The sequence below is a fragment of the Osmerus eperlanus genome, chromosome 12 (assembly GCF_963692335.1).
Source record: "Osmerus eperlanus chromosome 12, fOsmEpe2.1, whole genome shotgun sequence".
NCBI classification, from domain to species: Eukaryota; Metazoa; Chordata; class Actinopteri; order Osmeriformes; family Osmeridae; genus Osmerus; species Osmerus eperlanus.
This window is the reverse complement of record NC_085029.1, coordinates 14,654,325-14,673,906: the sequence shown is the minus strand read 5'-3', so window position 1 is coordinate 14,673,906 and position 19,582 is coordinate 14,654,325. Positions and strand designations below refer to the sequence as shown.

The 19,582-nt window shown below is 44.4% G+C and overlaps 3 protein-coding genes across 10 annotated transcripts in view; 1 reads left to right on the top strand and 2 right to left on the bottom strand.

The window, feature by feature from the left end:
- Positions 1-3: 3 nt before the first annotated feature.
- On the bottom strand, positions 4-4,277 carry cbx1b (chromobox homolog 1b (HP1 beta homolog Drosophila)). Of its 4 annotated transcripts, none has more exons than XM_062474828.1 (6): positions 4,102-4,277; positions 3,140-3,221; positions 2,637-2,808; positions 2,352-2,514; positions 908-1,002; positions 8-726 (listed from the first exon to the last, which is right to left on the bottom strand). In XM_062474828.1, exons 2-6 carry the CDS (start codon positions 3,192-3,194, stop codon positions 585-587), a joined length of 627 nt encoding a protein of 208 aa, XP_062330812.1. In that variant the 5' UTR covers positions 3,195-3,221; positions 4,102-4,277; the 3' UTR covers positions 8-584. The 4 variants fall into 4 exon arrangements, with proteins under 4 accessions (XP_062330814.1, XP_062330812.1, XP_062330813.1 ...); XM_062474829.1 differs by having other exon boundaries at positions 615-726; positions 858-1,002; positions 4,102-4,275; XM_062474830.1 differs by lacking the exon at positions 4,102-4,277 and having other exon boundaries at positions 4-726; positions 3,140-3,215.
- snx11 (sorting nexin 11) lies at positions 3,659-10,238 on the top strand. Of its 3 annotated transcripts, XM_062474821.1 has the most exons (8): positions 4,871-5,062; positions 5,707-5,761; positions 6,052-6,135; positions 7,070-7,170; positions 7,283-7,378; positions 7,584-7,805; positions 7,988-8,346; positions 8,380-10,238. In XM_062474821.1, the coding sequence occupies exons 2-8, from the start codon at positions 5,738-5,740 to the stop codon at positions 9,252-9,254; spliced, it is 1,761 nt and encodes a 586-aa protein (XP_062330805.1). In that variant the 5' UTR covers positions 4,871-5,062; positions 5,707-5,737; the 3' UTR covers positions 9,255-10,238. The 3 variants fall into 3 exon arrangements, with proteins under 3 accessions (XP_062330804.1, XP_062330805.1, XP_062330803.1); XM_062474820.1 differs by lacking the exon at positions 4,871-5,062 and adding an exon at positions 3,659-3,870 and having other exon boundaries at positions 7,988-10,238; XM_062474819.1 differs by having other exon boundaries at positions 7,988-10,238.
- The window catches only part of skap1 (src kinase associated phosphoprotein 1), a 23,732-nt gene continuing 14,357 nt past the window's right edge, over positions 10,208-19,582 (bottom strand). For 2 of the 3 annotated variants that reach the window (XM_062474823.1, XM_062474822.1), the window contains 4 exons: positions 19,090-19,131; positions 18,713-18,822; positions 11,299-11,401; positions 10,208-11,009 (listed from right to left, as the gene is read on the bottom strand). In XM_062474823.1, coding sequence (XP_062330807.1) covers positions 11,309-11,401; positions 18,713-18,822; positions 19,090-19,131 — 245 coding nt within the window. In that variant the 3' untranslated portion in view covers positions 10,208-11,009; positions 11,299-11,308. Of the gene's footprint in view, positions 11,010-11,298; positions 11,402-16,006; positions 16,228-18,712; positions 18,823-19,089; positions 19,132-19,582 lie in introns of those variants that run through there. The other variant, XM_062474824.1, reaches the window with a different exon arrangement.

The following is a 19,582-nucleotide window of genomic DNA, read 5'->3' as shown; positions in this document are numbered from 1 at the left end:
TAACAAAAGGTGGTTTATTTTCCGGAAACAGACGAGAAAGAGCTGTTCATGAAAATGTGAATTCAAATGATAAAAAGAACAAATGAACAGTAAAAGTATAGGATTTAAGAAATGTCATCAGTATCCACTATTATAAATCTCAAGATGAGCAAGTGAAAAGTGCTTTGCAACAGCTTCAAAACAATACGGTTAGACACAAAGTGACACTGCTGTCTTGTTGGTAAAACCATACCTGGTAACATTTCCACAATACAATGTCAGAGCAGAAAAGGCTTGGACCTCTTTATGAAGTGGTTTGCAAAAGTATTTTGGGGAGTTTCCAAATAAACCTTCACTGGAGAATTACAAATGTAACACTGAATCTGGCATTTCTCTGGGTTGGGTCACCTCAAGCATACCCTTAGTGTATGTATATACTAACTTTTATAATATCCAGATGAGTTGTACGTAGTGGGTGGTATTTGAGACATAGTCAAAATGTTGTCTTCTGTCCTAGTCCCTATGTCTACAGTTCACCTCCCCCTGCCCAGTATGCTACCTCATAAGTATGCAACATTAACACATCACTTCTTCAAACTACTTTTTTAGTTCTTGTCGTCTTTCTTCTCCTCCTCGGTCGGGTACGAGTGCCATGTGAGCCGCTCCTCATAGAAAGCAATGACCACCTGTGGACACTTCATGTTTGCCTCCTTTGCAGGTACTAGGTCTGCTTCGTCAGAATTCTTCCTATAAGGACAGGTGATGTTGACAGAACCTTGAGTGTTGCAACGCCCTACTACAAAGAATTGGTACATGCATGCCACCGTGTCAACGTCAAGAATCATAAGTGAACCATCCGTGACTTAGCTTTGACTTACATTGAATTGGATTAGACCTCTGTGGCCACATAACACAGGGACATACCAACCATTTCATGAGAAACATGAGTTCCCCAGTGGAGTCAGTGGCACCAATAATCCTCTCTGGATCCAAACCTCGAGCAAAGCCCCTTAGTTTCTCTGGCTGGAAGACAAGATTCAACTCTAGTCAATCCCTGCATTTCAATTTGCATACTTTAGGTTGAAGTGTGCACTTGTCAATTTTTCTAGATATTTATTTCAGAACGTTTAGGATTGGTGATGGAACATGTGCGTTCACCAATCCTATTCCTCCAAATCGAAGAATGGTTTAGGATTGGGCAATAAAAGGTTTAAGTTGGGAGAACCATCGATTGCAGCCACTTAATGATGTGGCCAACGTCAAAGCAACATTATAAGCTACTTATTCAAGGCAACATTGAACTGTAGTTTCTAGTGTGCCAGCAATTAAACTGCAGGGCAGCATTCATGTAGTTCAAATGTATGGAATGGTATAGCAACTTTACCCAATAGGCTTTTACAGAAAAGCTCTGATCAGACCACTAAATTCAAATCCATTTTATTTTTCATATGCAAAGTTTACAAAACAGAATTCAAAGCATACTTGAAGGTCAAACAGAACAACAGTATCATCATTGTTACATAGTCAACTCAAGAATATATAACTTACAGACAGTGAAAACACACTATTTTTGTTGCGCTATGTTGGGGGCAGACAGACTTCTGACAGGAGGAGCACATCTGAGACACCTTCCTGCCTTTATTGCGGGTGCAGAGAAAACAACTTTTGCTGCTGTTGGGTTCTGCATGTTGCATCTTTACAGCAGGTTTTTTGCTCACTCCCTTGCCAAGCTTAGCAGCTCTGGTCGGGGTTCTGGGTTTGGGGGTTGGAGCTGGTCTCCTTCCCTTCCTTGGCTTCACACTGGTATTGTTCGCCTTTTTCACTATGACCCAGCGGTGGCTGCGTCGACGACCGTCAGAGGTTTTCTATTCGGGACAGAATGCCGCAACGACAAAAACATTGACAGAGGTTTAGTTGTTCGACAAAATACTTACATTTTGGAAGGATCCACACATTTTGGATGGGGCACTTTACTGACAAGCTGAAATGTAACTAACTGCGACGAAAGTGTGTGCGTGTGTGATGTCATCCTCATACTCTCTGAATCCAAATCCAGTATTGCACCATCCCCTGGAGGTGCCAAAGACAGTAGCACTGTACTCAAGATCTGGACACGCATCCAACCCAGACTTAACAACCAACAAGCTCCAGTTGGTGCCACCTCCAGTTGGTTTTACTCACGACCCCCCTTACCCTTTATAAGGCGTTGGCATCACCCGGACGCTTGAAGAAAAAAAATATCTAGACATTGCCCAACCCTAAACTAGTAGACAAGTGCACACTTCAGGGGAAAAGGTTATGAATTGGGACACAGGGAAAGAGGAAAAAAAGGGGATTCCATTTGTGAAAACACGATGATCATGAGGACTTACGTCTTCCTTTTTCTTTTTCGGTCGGCCCTCCTCTCCGTCTGCACTGGATTCTGTCGCCTTCCTCTTGCCCGAAGACTCTTGGGCTGATTTCTGAGACTGCAGAAACTCTGCAATCAAGTCTGGACAATCCAAATTATCTTCTGGCTCCCATGTGTTGTCATCACTGGAGAAGGAAGCACAAACACCATAACTTGCTTTTCCCTCGATGGCAAGCTTTTTACCCAGTCTGAGCAGTCACTGACAAGAGTCAAATTAAATGGATATGCCATCGTCACATGAACTCACTCTGAAAAGCCTTTCCACTTGAGGAGGTAGTCCACCCTCCCCTTCACCACCCGACGGTTCAAGACCTTCTCCACCACATACTCTTCCTCCTCCTCCTCTTCCTCCACCGCATTGTCAGCCTTTTTATCCCTGGTCTCCTCCGTTGTCATAGCGACCTCCGACTGAGTCGGGTCTGTGGGTGCAGGGATAACGAGAAGGAAATCACCACCACTGAGGATGTCCTCTCTGATGACGGTGATACTGACATTTTAAGTGCTAACTTTTCATTTAACCTACAGGGGGTGCAGTTCTTTACGGCATTAACACTGATAACATTTTCTATCCAAGAACAGTAATTCATTGAAACACATTTGGGGCGGACCTTACTCGGTGGCAACCTAGGCCGGACCCCAGAACTTCTGCAGTAGTAGTTTTGCTACTAAGCAAAGCAGCTTGAAAATCATGTGCTCCCTTATGTCAACATATAATTGAAATATTTGTCAATTTAAAAAATGCTATAGGACCTTCCGTGACAGGGGGAGAATCCTTCGAGGGTTCTGAAGTCTGGCTCATACTCATCTGGTAGACTTAGGGACCAGCAGGTTCCTGGTCAACATCAAGAGTTGGGTGTGATGGAGCAACAGGAGAAAGAACAGAGTTCATAGATTGCGATTCATGGAGGGTGCCCTGAAATGTCAGTGTTCACAGGGCCCCCTCATTAGGTGAACTGGAAATAAAAGATGATAATAAATACACATAACAATCCCCTAATAAAACCATACAAGATTTACATAATGTTGAACAAGCGTTATGATTTTGTTTTTCATTGTATTGCTTTACAGTTGGCCAAAAGCTTGTCTGTCCATGCAATATCATAATATGTAAATATAAATAGTATTCATTGGCCAATTACGGTGTTTGTTGAATTGTGATGCCTAGGCAGATAGCTACTGAGCGGGAGCAACCTTGCTAAAATGCTGCACATCTTGATGGCTCGTGCAACATCTGGACGGAGAAAACAGCCAGCTGAACGCAATTATCGTATTGTGCTTACATGACGAGGTAGTGCTTGAAACGTATAATTAATTCAACTAGCTTAACTGGGTCCACATCAGGGCTTAATTGTTATTAGTTGTCGTTAGCTGACTAGCTATAGTAGCTAAGTACTCCGGGCGCCAACACTCCAGTCCTCCTCCATATTGGTTTCTACAGACAACAAAAGCTGCACCGACCAGGACAGTCCAAAATGTGCCAAGTATGAGAGAGATTATGCATTTGCTAATGAAATTCCCATTCAGACACATATAGATTGCTAAACACAGTTAGATTTTAACAATCGGTTTAATCTCCCATTTTTATTGTTAATTTTTAAATGAAAATCGTCATTCTTTGGCTCGCTAGCTAGCTAACGTTAGCTACGCTAGCTACCCCGCTACAGCTTTTTCTTCAACACATGTCCGTAAGATCATGCAAGGATGTTACTCACCTCAACCTAACGTTTTCTTCGAGGTTACTAAAGTACTAACGTACGGTTTAATTAATTATTGTGACCAAATTACTGTTTAGAATAACCTTAATTTCAATCGCTGTACACCTATTAAATCAAATGTTAACGTGCCGAAAACTGGTCAAATGTAGAGGATACGCCCCCTAGTTGTTTCATACACCGGAGGGAACCGCGGTATATAGGGGTTGCTTCTGATTTCCCCAGAACTCAGGCCCATATAACAACTGTAATTACTATGGAACGGGTATTATTATAAGATGGATCTCACAGCAGCGTTAGTCTAATGTAATTTCAGTTTAAAACATATTTACTGTGCTTCAAGGGTACGTAAGCTACGCATACAGCCTACTTCTCTAGTTCATAATTTGTGCAAGTGGATTTGAACAGATTTTTTATGAAAACGACACGTATGACTACAGTAGGTATACTTTAGTTTTAGAAAGTATAAATATTTTCTAAAGCACTTGTTAGTTGGAATAACATAAGTTGACAGCTCCACCCACGGGAGGATATGAATGAATTTACAAAATGATAAAAACGAATTGATGTCTTAAATAGGCGCTTTTGTTTGCATTAGATTTGGCCTAAACATGCGGTCATTTTTAGCAGTCTACGTCTTAACAGTACTTTAGAATGCATTAGTGGCAACCGACTAGGCTACTCATATTGCCTGGTGGCACGATGATAAGAACCAGAGCCTGACATTCTCTGTAAGAACCTTATTTTTAATAACCCCCATGCATCCGGAAACGGAAGTTGCGTTAGTGTGTACAGAACTTGTAGTGCGAGTCACGTGAAATATTTGTTGTGAGGATTGGCATTCCATCATTTATAGATCGGAACATTTCATTCCGAAAACGATACAATAGAAAAAAATGCAAGATCCATCTATTTATCTAGTCGTCACTGTTCTCGGATAACTTGAAGATACTATTTTAAAGTAAGTAATACTAGCAAGTATAATTTAGCTATATAGCTAGACTGGCTATAACGTTAAAATTAAGTTCTAGCCAGCAGTTTTAGGTTAGACAAGTCATTTTTGTACCACAATTAAAAGCTGGAAACACATTTATGATTCGTGAGGGCAAAGTAAAACGTTAGCTATGTGTGTCAGAACCAACTTAGTCTATTAGCTAGGCTAGCTAATCCATGGGTGGGTGTGTGTGTGTGGGGGGGAAATTATGATGCGAATTGAACTTTGTTATATAGTTAGCTACTGTAAAGGGGTTGTCCAGACAGGAGGAGGTAGTAAAAGTCTAGTTAGCTTCTGGAACCGAGGGGTAGGTTATTTTCAGCAAGCGCACGCAGTAGACTGCGTTTTTTTTCGTCACGTTTAATAGATCAACAACAGAAAAACAAATACAACATAGACTAAATGCATGAGAAAGCTATTGGCTACTGCATGTTAGCACTTTTGTCTTTAAACTCTTTAGCGACTAGAAGGAAATACTAATGTGTGTGCCTTTTTTTGTTTTTAAAGCGAATAAACCTTTGTTCGAGAAATATCTTCTCAGTGGACCAGTACCTAGATGCAGTGAAGCTCAACAGTTAACATCTTTAACCTTATTTTGTTTTTCATTTAAGATGTGTCCTGTGCAACGTGGGAAATTATAGGATGATTAGGAGTTACGAAGAAGATGTGAGTTCCCTTCCTCGGCTATTTGTTTATTCTAATACATAGAGAAATATATTTATAATATATTAGCCTAACAGATCTTCAAGATACCTAAAAGTTAGCACACGGTGTCAGCTTGGATATTATAGTGATGTATATTATGAACAGCACATCTACCAACTGAATTAAGTAACAACAATGTTAGAGGGAAAAAGGGATAAAGCCAAAAGGAATAAAATGACTCCGTATGCTTTCTTAACCTCCCGGCTCAGTGTACTGATGTGGTCCTATAGTGATGTTTTTTTTGTCGGCAGTTTATTGCGGTGCGGGTCCAAGACCCTCGCGTCCAGAATCAAGGCTCTTGGAATTCTTATGTGGACTTCAAGATATTCCTCCATGTGAGTATTCTACCTTACATTGTGAGCTGTTGTACAAGGAGTCTGTTGTCTCAATAATAATAACAATATGGGATGCATTATGAAAGGGCCTCTTCCTTGTACTGTTAGCCTACATTAGACCTAATCCTGTTGTTGTGACAAATGGTGTCACGCAGTTGCCATGGGTCATATGTTTTCAGTTTTGTGGGTGTAATCCTGTTGTGTTGAGTCAGCCAACGTATGGTTTAAAATGCTGTGTTGACACAAAGGCTAGAACTTTGGTATTTATGCTTCTGCGTCAGAATATCCGTAACCATCTTGTGACCGTTGTTTATTATGCATATTTGATGCTCCAGTCTATCCCTCATGAGCTCTGACTCATTGCACTGGTATGTTTGTCTGAACAAACATGTCTAAACTTAATAGATAGTAGTTTCAATTAATACTTACTTAAAAACAAAATAAATAGTAGTTATGAGTTGTTATAACTGTGCACCAGCAGGTAACATTATATGTAATGATTTTACTTGAAACTTATCAGCCATTCTGGAACTGAATTGTATCACTGGGAAACTGATTATTGCTTTACGATAGCATTTTAGAAGTAAGGTGTGGCCTGTTCTGTTTTCACCCACCATGAAACCACAGACTGTAAAACGCTGAACAGTGCTCATTCTGGTTGTCTTCGTGCACTTAGCCTCGCATCACTTAGGTTAGCTTAAGTGTAGAAAAAAGTTGGGAATGAGTCAGCACAATTGCATGCTTGCTCACACTGGCTTTTAAATGATTGCATTCTATTGAGAGAAAAACAGTCATGAAAGGCATCCATAAATGTTTTTGTTTGTTTTGTAGTGCGTCTTCATGGCAGGCAATGGCTGATATTAGTGGGTTTCTGTCTGAATCAAGATGTAGCATCATCTCGTAATAGGATGTTTCCCCCTTTCTTTCCTCACAGACCAACAGCAAGGCCTTCACGGCCAAGACGTCTTGCGTGCGCAGGCGTTACAGCGAGTTTGTCTGGCTCAAAAAGAAGATGCAGAAGAACTGTGGCTTGGTGTACGTCTTAGTGTAATCCTAACTGCAAAGCTCAATTCAGAACAGCATTGCCATAATAACAATAAAGTGTAGTGCTAAAGAATTCGATTCTTTGTCCCTTTCTGTCTCACAGGCAGGTCCCAGACCTACCCAGCAAATCCTATTTCTCCTTCATAAATGAGGACTTCTTGGAGAAGAGGAGAAAAGGCTTGCAGTCCTTCCTGGACAAGTTAGTTTATCATTTAAAGTTAATGGCACAGTGTGTATGTTTGGGCATATTTCTACACCACCGACCATTGAGGTTGATCAAAACCATGTACCTGACTTTGTAATGCACTGTACACTGATTACACTTAACAATCTTTCCGGCAAGAGCTCCAGCACAATATATTATTGAGATTTGCATTGATTTTGTGCGTTTGTTTTATTTGCAGAGTGCTGCACATGACAGTGTGCCTGTCAGACAGCCAGCTTCATCTGTTCCTGCAGACCCAGCTGCCAATAGGACACATTCAGGACTGTGTGCAGGGCCACACTCCGTACACTGTGACTGATGCCATCCTCACCTATGCATCGTCCAATCAAGGCTGGGCCCAGGAGGAGGATGTGATCCCAGAGAGGACGCCGACCCCTGTGCCTTACGAGTCCATGGAGAGGTAAGATTAGATTCCTGACCTGACACTTTTACAACTTTGCCTACATATAGCGTATACGTTAGACGTAGAGTCAGAAGGCCTTTAAACATTTGGGACAATAACAAACTGAATGTTAAATCAAAACAATTTCTTTGTCAGTTTGTCAAGTGTTTTTTCATTGCTGTCTCTTTCCTATTCCCCAGTCCTGCTCCTCACCTGCCTACCTTGCCCAGTGAAGTGCTCTCCAACCCTGTGTTGCTAACATCCTCTGACCCCGAGGGCATTCACACAGAGGAGTCCATCAGTGATCTCTATGACACAGACACTGGGGAGTTACAGTGCACCTCACCTTCCTTAATCGCCCTCCAGGAGGACAGCTGCCTGGAGTTCCACTGCCCAGTGGAGACCACCTCGGTTGGGGACCACCAGGTGGACTGTCGATGGCAAACATCTGTGGAGGTACACTGTTTAGAAGGTGCTGAGGAGGAGTGTCTGGTGATTGTGGAGAAAGTGCTTAAGGGAGAACACTCCGAAGAGAGAATTCCACACACACACAGTACCTGTGAGCCAATCTGCCATGAGGTGGAATGTCCAGGGGAGACTCTTGAGACGGCAGTTGGAGAGCAAGCCAGCCATGTGACGTTGACTCAGGTAGACGACACACTCCAGGACACCAGCTCAGGAGAAGACACCCACGAACCCGGGCAACAGGACGACGGCGAGGAACACCTTCACGAGACAGATTCCCACACAGAGACCCATCATGAGGAAGACCACCACGTGGAGACTGCCTTAGAGGCCCAGACTGGTCAGGAGGCAACCCAAGAGAAGAACATTGTAGAGGTAGATGATGATGAGGCTGACTGCGACGAAGAGATAGACCTCCATAGGGAGATGGACCTCGATAGGCAGAGTCAAAGAAAGACATCATCTGAGGAAAGTAGTGTTGGGGATATGATGATTGGGGATGCCAACCATGTGGAGCTGAGCCTTGTGACAAATGGGTTCCAGGAAACGGAACGTGAGGATGAGCACCACAGCACAGACAGCACAGACGTGGCGCTTCGCAACACAGACGCTAGAGAGAAAGCTACTGACGATCCCTCACAGCAGGACAGCTCTGATGAAGCTAACAGTGTTCCGGACGAGATTGTTTGTGTCAAGGCTAGAGAGGAGGAAGAAATCTCCTATATGACCAACAGTTATCTAGCTCAAACCCTGGAGCAGTTGCCCTTAGGGATGGTTGATGTTGTGGAGGAGACGCACACCTTGGAAGTCCAAGAGAAGAATCATCTTGAGTCATCCGATGACCATTCCACAGAGGAGGTCATTTTGTTGACTACGGAGCCAGATAGTGAAGTCACATTGAAAAGTCATGAGAGGGAAGTGTATGACTCTGCAGCTGATGCTAACCTGACTGTGAACCAGGACAAAGAGCTCGAGCTAACTCTGCACACCCACTCAGACTGAACAATGGACAGTCGCATAGCTCTGCCAAAGACACCCTTACACTCTGCGTTTCAGATTCTTGTTCTCCTAGGTCTTACCAAAAGCTCTCTAACCTCCACAACTGTGCAGCATTGGGTCATTGGGTGTGGGCAGGGCTAGTTTACAGAGGTTTGGCTTTTGTGTTTGTCATTTTAAAACAGGGCTGTTCGACCCCATTCCTAGAGAGGTACCTCCCTGTAGGTTTTCACTTCATCCCCAGTTGTAACAAACATGATTCTGCTTTGCAGCCAGTTAATTATTATAACACAATGTACTGGATTAGGGTTGGAATGACAACCTACAGCTCTCCAGGATCAGGGTTTGGTAGCCTGGTTTTAGAAGTAGCCTACTACTGCCTCGTCTATTGAAACAACTGAGGAAGGGAGTCAATTCAACACTACAGGTGGTTGTGCCTCAACATGTAACCCATATCCTGTCCAATGATTTATAGGGAAAGTGCCTGAAACTTGACTTTGGCATCTAAGAACCTGGTGCATGATTGAGTACTGTGTTTGTTTGTGGAGTTTCAGATGGAACATCTACTGAATGTTCCCCTCATAGTTTGAGTCAAAAAGGGGCATTCTGCCCAACATTAGCTTTATTAGCTTCTTGGCTTTGTCATAAATGAAGTGCTTAAGGACTCCTTTGTTTCCATCATGTTGACACATGCCAATGACCAGTTAAGCTAAATGTGGCATAGATACTAACTAATTGTGGAGGTTGACGTATTGGTGTAATAGCCATGTCACATTCCCAAATCAAACCTATGGACGTTTGGGCTTTTAGCCTCTTCATACATACACTGAGAAACACACACAAACATCTCTGTGTTTGTGGGCTTATTTGGAGTGGGCCGTAAATCACATTTTATTTTGCTATACTGCTGCCTGTTTATTTAATTTTTATTTAATGATTTTGAAAGGGACCCGGAGTCTTTTTATTTGTAATTTTACCACATAGAATTTTCCAATTAATTTCACTTTAGTAACGCTTTCATGCTGATTCTTGTAGGGCTTTTCCATCAGTCTGGTGTACTGCCTCTCTGTTGCATGTCCCATGGATGTGAAAATAAAAATGTGCGTTGAACTACTAAAGGAAGCACAGGTGTACAGGTTTCACTGATGTTACCTAAAAACCACACAGCTTGGTAATACATTGGTTCTATGGTTCCTGTGTTTACAGCTACTTCTGTAAAGCAGTAAAACTCAGTTCTGCATTTTGACCTGTCACAATTTTATTGCAGTTTTAATTTATGTGCATGAAAACAAAACGACAGTTTATACATTTCATTGTATTGTTAACTATGGGATGTTCAAGGGCAAGAATAAGAAGTTGAAGATTTGTTTGAAAAGAAATACTAAAAGGACAGTACGTTACATTTATATACTATCGACTCGTTAGAAATAAATGGAGTTTACAACCCATTAGACTTGTACTTTTCGTATCTACTCTGAATACACTGCAATTATTGACACATTCACTCTATTATTTTGTTGTAGACTGGCAAACATAATTACGAACATAACTTATAAATAGGATAGTGACAAAAGTCTGACACCTTGTGGTTCATATGAAAAATTATAACAGGTGGTTGCACAGGCATTATGTTTTCCCATAGTAAATTATATATTAGTTATACATTTACCGACACTGTAAACAGGAATCCAACATATTTGCAGTTCATCATGCCTTGTTGTTCAAATGGAGCTCCCAACTTATTTGTGTGTAACAGCAACTCTGAAAGAAACATCATACTGCTGTTTTATTTGAAGACTATTATATTTAGGAATTACTTTCCAATAGCCTGCTGTGACAGTGGGGTATGCATGTAAGTACCAAATGTCATGCCAGTTTACCAAGAAAGCTTTTTATCATTTGTTTTATGCAGTACTCATTCTGACCAGCAGGTGTCATCAATTGTCAGTCAACCACTTTTGAGTATTGCTCCAAGCAAACTGTTAGTTCACCGACAAACTACATGGGTTATAAGGCTCCATAAGAGTGATAATACTAGGGTGTTTAGTACCTGTGGAACCTCAAAGGATGTACGCTGGGAGAAGGAAGTCTTTGGGGACGATACCAACGCTACCGTTCATCTCCCCAACCCACCAGCCATGGATGTTGTACTCCTGAAACACACAGAGAGGAACCGTCAAGATGGCTTTCCCGTCGATCATCTCATACATACAGAATATTGAGTCCAAGCACAACCGTTGCGTATGTTAATGACGCAGTTGCAGTTGGCTCAGTCACAGTGCCTCCTAAACGACAAAGGACACCCTGTCTGCTAGTTTCAAGTGTCCTGTGTGTCCTCTGTGATTTAGACTTGGAGCGGCCGTGATAATTTAATCACAACAGTTGGGCTCCAGCTGGGTCGATATCTGGCCAAAGATCAGGGGGGCGTTAGGGCTGGGAGCAGCAGAAGAGCAGAGGCACCTGCCCACATGCATTTAGACCTTGACGGAGTGGAGAACCAGGCCACTCATCTCTTCCCTGTTCTAAGGCTGATGGAGAACCTGCATGTGGACATTCAATCTCTCGGCTGTGTATCAGGTCGAAGGTACAAGCACACACACACACACACAAGAAGAGTTATTCTGTAAAAAAAAAAAAAAGAAGGCATGCAGGTGTGGCCGTTTCACTTGTTAAAAACATTGTAAACATAAAGCTTGAAAATTGTGTTTTTTGGTGCAAAGGTTAACCCTGATCAAAAGCAGACCTAACTGGCTGGGTTTGTAGCAAGCCTCTCCAGCTGCCTGCAGCTCTCTGGGTATGATGAATGAACCGTCCTCCGTGGTTCGTCCTCTCATACAGACCTCTGACACACCATTCCAGCCGGAGGAATGAGAACCAGACCTGCTCTTAATGAGGGGTGACTGGACAGGGAAGATGAATGGGCCGATTAGACCGATGGCCCACGTCTGAAGTGTTCTCAGAGCACGTATAGTTAGCCATGATAAGCAGATCATCCATCCAGCACTGTAAAACAGACTACATCACCATACCCTCTCTCAACCCAACACAGAGCTCTGGGGAGTTCAGATCTGGAAACGTATGGCCACAATCACCGCATGCAGGTGGGAATTTAAAATGGGGAAACGTTCCCTTGCTTGCACCTTGAGTTGAAGACGGAACAAAACAGCTTTGTAACCAAGATACCGTTCTTATATTAATCTAAAGACGCGAGCAGAGGAAGAGCCAGAACCAGATGGAAAAGGGTTGTATCAAAGAGAGGGAGAGCAACGCTTTCTCTCCCTTGGGTGGGTGGGGGGGAGGTGGGGGGGGGAGGTGTGGGGGGGGGGTGGGAGGTGGGAGGTGGTTGCAACCGAATTCTTCCAGCCTAAGTGACAGAAAGTTTTATTTATCTAAATAGCCCATCTGTGTGGGGAGTCTCAAGTTCTCATTGAGAAAGGTCTTCCTGATTATCAGAGCCGCCATTTTAATACAACTGCTACATCATGGAGGATGCGAATGGGAGAGGCAGCCTGTCAAGCGTGCAGAGTCCATCTTCTCCGTACTTAATATGGGTTCATCCAGAGTACACCTGCTGTAAGCGGGGTTGCCATAGAGGCTGAAGGTATTCAAACAAGACAAATGCCCAACTCACTACCTTTCCCTTTAATAAGTATACTGTACATGTGCCAGTTTGATAGTTGTATAATTCATTAACTAACGAATGATTTCTCTATAATGGTAAAATTAAGAAAAAACCCTGCACCAAAACTATTAAGTTAGTATTTTAAGTGAAATATGAACTGTATTTAAAGTAGAGTAGACAAATGGCAACCCCCCCCCCCCCCGCCACACACACACACAAAACATCACTGCTCTCCAGTTGAAACAGTGTGCCCTGGATGCAGAGGTTCTGGGCGTGGCCTGTGCCCTGGATGCAGAGGTTCGGGGCGCTGGGCGTGGCCTGGATGCAGAGGTTCGGGGCGCTGGGCGTGGCCTGGATGCAGAGGTTCGGGGCGCTGGGCGTGGCCTGGATGCAGAGGTTCGGGGCGCTGGGCGTGGCCTGGGCCCTAGATGCAGAGGTTGGGGGCGCTGGGCGTGGCCTGGGCCCTGGATGCAGAGGTTGGGGGCGCTGGGCGTGGCCTGGGCCCTGGATGCAGAGGTTCGGGGCGCTGGGCGTGGCCTGGGCCCTGGATGCAGAGGTTGGGGGCGCTGGGCGTGGCCTGGGCCCTGGATGCAGAGGTTCGGGGCGCTGGGCGTGGCCTGTGCCCTGGATGCAGAGGTTGGGGGCGCTGGGCGTGGCCTGTGCCCTGGATGCAGAGGTTGGGGGCGCTGGGCGTGGCCTGTGCCCTGGATGCAGAGGTTCGGGGCGCTGGGCGTGGCCTGTGCCCTGGATGCAGAGGTTGGGGGCGCTGGGCGTGGCCTGGGCCCTGGATGCAGAGGTTGGGGGCGCTGGGCGTGGCCTGGGCCCTGGATGCAGAGGTTGGGGGCGCTGGGCGTGGCCTGGGCCCTGGATGCAGAGGTTGGGGGCGCTGGGCGTGGCCTGTGCCCTGGATGCAGAGGTTCGGGGCGCTGGGCGTGGCCTGTGCCCTGGATGCAGAGGTTGGGGGCGCTGGGCGTGGCCTGGGCCCTGGATGCAGAGGTTGGGGGCCCTGGGCGTGGCCTGTGCCCTGGATGCAGAGGTTGGGGGCGCTGGGCGTGGCCTGGGCCCTAGATGCAGAGGTTGGGGGCGCTGGGCGTGGCCTGGGCCCTGGATGCAGAGGTTGGGGGCCCTGGGCGTGGCCTGGGCCCTGGATGCAGAGGTTGGGGGCGCTGGGCGTGGCCTGCATGCAGCTGGGCCACATCATACACTGCATTGTGAGTGAGGGTGCACGGTGGTGAGGACAGCGCCGTGTTGTGGCGGCGTGCTGACTCGTTGACCTCCCCGTGACTCCTCCACCGAGGGGGTGTGGGCGGGGCTGGCACCAGGAGAGCGAGCCGGAGCGAGTTGCCATGACAACACCTGCAGTGTACCGGCGCTATCGTTTATTTACCACTCAGGGGGCTGGCTAATGGTGTCATCCTGATAGGACCATCGCTCATGTTCGACTGGAGGACAGACTGACAGCTAACGATGCCTGAAGAGAGAGATGGTAGGCTGGACTGACTCCTGCGGAGGACAGGTACAGGTGTAGGGCCACATCGTGTCCCATGCCAGGACAAAGGTCCCTCTTTACTTGTACTCTTTCTTTGCTAAGTATACCCCTTTGTACGCCCAACACACACAGAGACATACAGAAATGCATCCAAACCAGGAGGAGTGCTAATAAGCCTGACACATGAGGCATCTTCCCTCGGCCACCAGCTGACTGAGGCAGGCCTTGGGCGTGATGGAGCACAGGAAGTCTCTCATTGCCCTGCCGCTGAACCCACCGCCTGGGTGTTACAATCTCTCCCTCCCACCCCCACTCCTTTCCTCCACCACACCCCCTTCCCCTCCCCTCCAACCCCACTCCCCACCCCCTCCACTCTTTCTTCTTATCGGCCGCTCTCTCTCTTTCTCCCTCCGACACACACACAGTCATCAGACACACACTGCAGCGTTGCAGCTCCCCCTCCACCAGTCACCCTAACAAAGAAACATGGCCCCCTCTACAGGCTGGGGACCTGATTGGTTTAACCCTGATTCTAGTTCCAGAATCTTGATCACACAGGTATTCCTGAGGGGATTGAGAAACACAGCAACAACATATGGCTATAGAAAAACATTGAGGTTATTTTGGCGTGATAACGTGATAAACCATATAAACAACTCTTCCTAGCAATGGAGTTTTTAAGACGCACTTAAATTGTTTGCGGAAGATTTCTAATTAAAAAAACATACAATATTGTGTTTTATCCGTTATATTTTCTAAGCTATCTTTTAATTTAATCAAGACCAGGGCCGCAAAGTGGAAAGATGACCGAGCAGGAGACAGGCCTAAAACCCAGAGGAGCAAATACGATTTTAAAAATTCAACTCGCTTCTTTCTAATGCCCGCTTGGGATTAAGGATGGCTCTTTAACTTAATAGCAATTTAAAGTGGATTTGTGTATGCCGCTGAGTGTCTGTAATGATAGCTGTTTACGCCGCCCCTCATTTATAAAAATTAAGCAGAATGGATTGGGGTGGGCTCTGGGACGGATCTGTGCTATTGGCTTGGGCTGAATAATGACCTACTGTAGTTGACCGAGAGATGACCGCTGCCTCCTGAATGACCCCAAACCCCAGACTCACCCCCTGCTACTTTGGGTGGTAAATAGGATGTCTTGCCTGTCTATAGCGTCTTGGTGTCTATGACCACAAAGGCAGCCAGGGTCTTTAAAGGGGTGTGTGACAGAGAAAGGGAGAGAGAGAAAAGGGAGGGGGACAGAGTTCACACAAAGGGATAAAGGGAACTCTCTTTGTCTTTCTTGGTTGACTTTTCCCATCTGATTGTTTTGCCCCTTTCCCTTTTTCTTAGGCCACATTCTGTTGGTGTGACCTTCGGGCAGAAGGCCAAACGGGGTTGTCATGGTTCCAGGCGGTTTAGGGATATGACCCTATGGAAATACAGGGGCTGAATTTGAATTCAATTATTCTGTTTTATACAATGGTGTGTGTGTGTGTTAAATTCCAAACAAATAATCAATTCTGCTTAAAAATTATTTTCACAATAATAAAATGTATTGATTTTGCCTGCTAGAAAATATATTATATTCTGTAAATCACTTTAATCTAGGCAAAGCAAAGACCATGTTGATCTAGGGTGAAACATAGTGTAAATCAGCCTTGGCGTGTGTGTGCTGTCACCTATGAAACATTCCCAGAATCACTCACTCTGCGAGGACACACACCAGCTGTGGCCACTAGGTGTCAGTGGTGTCCATGTTCTTGTTAGCCCTAGCAAGCCACTGAGCGGGCCTGAACTGAACAGCATTGTCTGAAGTTGTGCTGTCTACTTCAGACACCCACAGGATTGGTTGACACTCTGAGGCATATGTCCTGGTTGGACAACAGAAAGAGAAATAGAGAGATTGAGAATAGAGGAGAGATAGCGTTGTTGCTCGAGTTTAAAGAACCCTAGATGAGTTGACATCGTAAATCTCTCCCCACTTCATCCCTCTGTTATACATGAGTGCCTGCGGGAACGTAGGAATGTGGCAGCTGACCTGTCTTTTGATTCCGGGGACATAAATTAGAACCCGGGAATGTTGGACAACACTGTAGGATAGCGAGGGACATGCTGCAGATGTTTGGGAAACTGAGAAATCATTAGGTGATTTCAGACATTTTACAGGAAATGAATTTCACGCTTCTACTCTATAATCATTTCCATGCTAGTTATGGTGGTATTTAGAGTGCAAAAAAATATGCAATATTATTTGAAATATATGAATTATGGAATGGTCAATTGGAAAAATAATGTATGAAATGTAACAGAGTGTGGCTGATTGTCCCCTTTTACACTGGAAAGTAAATCAATTGCGCAAAAAGCTTTGCAAAAAGAAAGAGATCTCAGGCAAAAAGACACAAGATGGATTTTGGTTTGTTTCTACCTCTGGTATCAGTGGTAGAAACATTAAGGTTCACAGCCTACATTAAGGTTCTATTCAATTCAGGATAAATAATGGAATGCATTATGAAGTTTCTAATTTATATACTTTGTGAATTATATACATGTACTCACACGCACATACAGTATATAACACACACACAAACACATAGACACATCTCACTCTCGTTTCCACACAAACACACACAAAAACGCACATACACACAAGCGAAAAACGACATCCTTTAAAAAACGAAACAAATACTGTAAAAAGGCCTCTCTTTACAGTAAGCAAGAGATCAATAATGATTGATGGTAGCCTTTTATATAATCGGCATGTTCTACTCAGTTCACAGCCATACGACACCAGCCTGTGGCTATCCCATTCTGAGACCTTGGCAGTCAATCAAATCACAGCTTAAAAATAACACTTTGTTAGCACCATTGATTTAGCACTTAGACCGTGTCCTTATTACCTTGTAATTATGGTCAGTGTTGACATCTAGAACATACAACCAGTCTTTTTTTTCCTACAGGAGAATTTATGAGCCTTAGTTTTATTGCAACCATTTTATGTTCCCCAGTTAGAGACAGGCGTCTCATCCAAGGGCCTGTATTTCATCGGCGAGGTCAGGGTTCCCCGGAATCCCCCGTAAAACGCAATAGCCAGCGGCAGTACTGACTAAGCACACACACACAGACACACGTACACACATTCACAAGGGCTTCCCTAAAGACTTGTTGTACTAAACATGCAATTACCCTGTATAATCCTAATAATGTCATTCATGAGGGAAACGGGATACCAGTGGACTTGTGTCATGGCTAAACCAAACACTTGATTTTAGACTGGCAGAGATGCACCTTAACATAATTTACACCCTCACACTGAACCCATTAAGGGATAGTTAAACTGTCCAGTTACAGTCTATCAGGGTGTCATGCCTGACGGGATCCAGCTAGACAAAACAAGAGTAATGTGTGTCATTGAGGCTGTAAAGGAGCACAGCTAGAGACCCAACCTGGTGCTGAGCTCTGCACTTTGAGAGGCACCAGAGAGAGGTAACCTAACACCTAAAGAGAAAGACTATCCTAGATCTCTCAAACAAAGTAGAGGTTACTTAGGGTGACCTGCTGATAACGTTACAATCCATTCATCTATGTTCAAGAGTATGGCGGCTTTACTACACTTCGTATGAGAAAGTGAAGGGGTTATTCTGACACTCCCTTGATCAAGGAGCACACATAGACAAGGTGGAGAGAGCTAATTTATTGGATGAAGCAGAGCAGATTTCCTACAGAAGGAAGTCATCCAGAAAGAGTGCAGTACACCTGCTTGCGATGTAATGAAATAATAAAATAATTGAATAATTTGATTATATCCTAACAGCCTCTCAATATAAAGTGGGTAGAATATACACAGAACAATAATACAAAAAACACCAATAGCATCAATCTGTGGACACGGCACTGAAAAGACTATAGATGCAGCTGTACCTAAATTACAGCACATTGATTTCCAGTAGGGTGCTTTTAACAAGTAGATACTCCGCATGTTACTGCACGATGGTCATAAAACAAGGGGAAGTAGATTGAGAGAAAAGAGCTGAAATGCAGGATGTTTCACCTGCAGTTTATGTTAAACACAAAGAGTGTTTCTGCATGGCTGCTTCCTCAATTAACCCCCATGATACATGCTCAGTAATGAACAGCTCCATTACTGAGCTACTGACGCCTACGTCACCCTAGTGGTCACCAAACAACAGACTACAGTTAGTGTTGCTGTTTCCCTCCTTCACAATGGAGGGGACGGAAGGAGCATTCTACTCATTGTAGGGAATCGGTGAGCTCATAATGTAGAGGAAGGAGTACTGTGATTACATCTGTGTTGTTGTTGTTGGTGTCGATGGTGGCGTTGGTGTTGTGGATTCTCACCTTACTAATGATGTATACGAGGTCCCCTCTCTCGAAGGCCAGCTCATCAGACTGGTCTGCCTCACAGTCCCACAAGCCCTGGTAGTAATTAGCATAATCCGAGGAATATTCTGAAGAAGAAGAAGAAGAAAAAGGAAACCATCTTTAATCGGGTTTTATGACAGCAATTAAACACACTCATTAATTAGACAGAAAAGAAGGCCAGCTAGGTTGTCTTCTTGCAAACAAAGCCTTAGATCACACACACCTGCCACCTCACAACACACTGTTTTCATATGTTCCTGTCATAGTCATCCATCTTCGATCAACACAAACACAAAGGACTCGTCAACACTGAGGAAACAAATATGACACTGTGAGGAAGGAGGAGCTCAAACCTGATTTCTTCTCATCTTCAACAGACTCTGGAAATTCATCTTCTGGAAAGCATAATAAAGAAATTCAATATTCAAAACATTTCTTACGAAACCTCATGAATATTATTACATTTAATGCATAGCTAATGTAGCACTTGAAACCAACCAATACTGTTCTCAGACTTGAAAACAATTCCATATACGGCACATTTATATCTATCTACTGAATGTTTTTGCTGAAGTAAATCCCTAAACCTCCTTAGGCATGTAGAGGTAAATGTGACTTTGATTGCTGGGCGTGGCATCACGTGAGGTGACAGTGATATGCTCTACATCTCCCACATCCATCCTTACACTGTCAGCCTGACAGCAATGCCACCATCCAGCAACCCTATCCACCCTCCAGACCAACCTGCCCTCTGCTTCCAGTAAGAGCATGGGAAAAAGATGTGTCCACACACACACACACACACACACACACTGTATACACACACACTCACACTCGCACTCTTGA

Coding starts and splice junctions, on each gene's coding strand:
- cbx1b (XM_062474827.1), bottom strand. CDS start 3,194: ATGAGTATGAGCCAGACTTCAGAACCCTCGAAGGATTCTCCCCCTGTC. Junction 2,515..2,636: donor AAGTGGAAAGGCTTTTCAGA/GTGAGTTCATGT, acceptor TTCCTTCTCCAG/TGATGACAACACATGGGAGC. Junction 1,845..2,351: donor CGAAAAAGAAAAAGGAAGAC/GTAAGTCCTCAT, acceptor TGTCCCGAATAG/AAAACCTCTGACGGTCGTCG.
- snx11 (XM_062474820.1), top strand. CDS start 5,738: ATGATTAGGAGTTACGAAGAAGAT. Junction 6,136..7,069: donor ACTTCAAGATATTCCTCCAT/GTGAGTATTCTA, acceptor CTTTCCTCACAG/ACCAACAGCAAGGCCTTCAC. Junction 7,171..7,282: donor CAGAAGAACTGTGGCTTGGT/GTACGTCTTAGT, acceptor TCTGTCTCACAG/GCAGGTCCCAGACCTACCCA.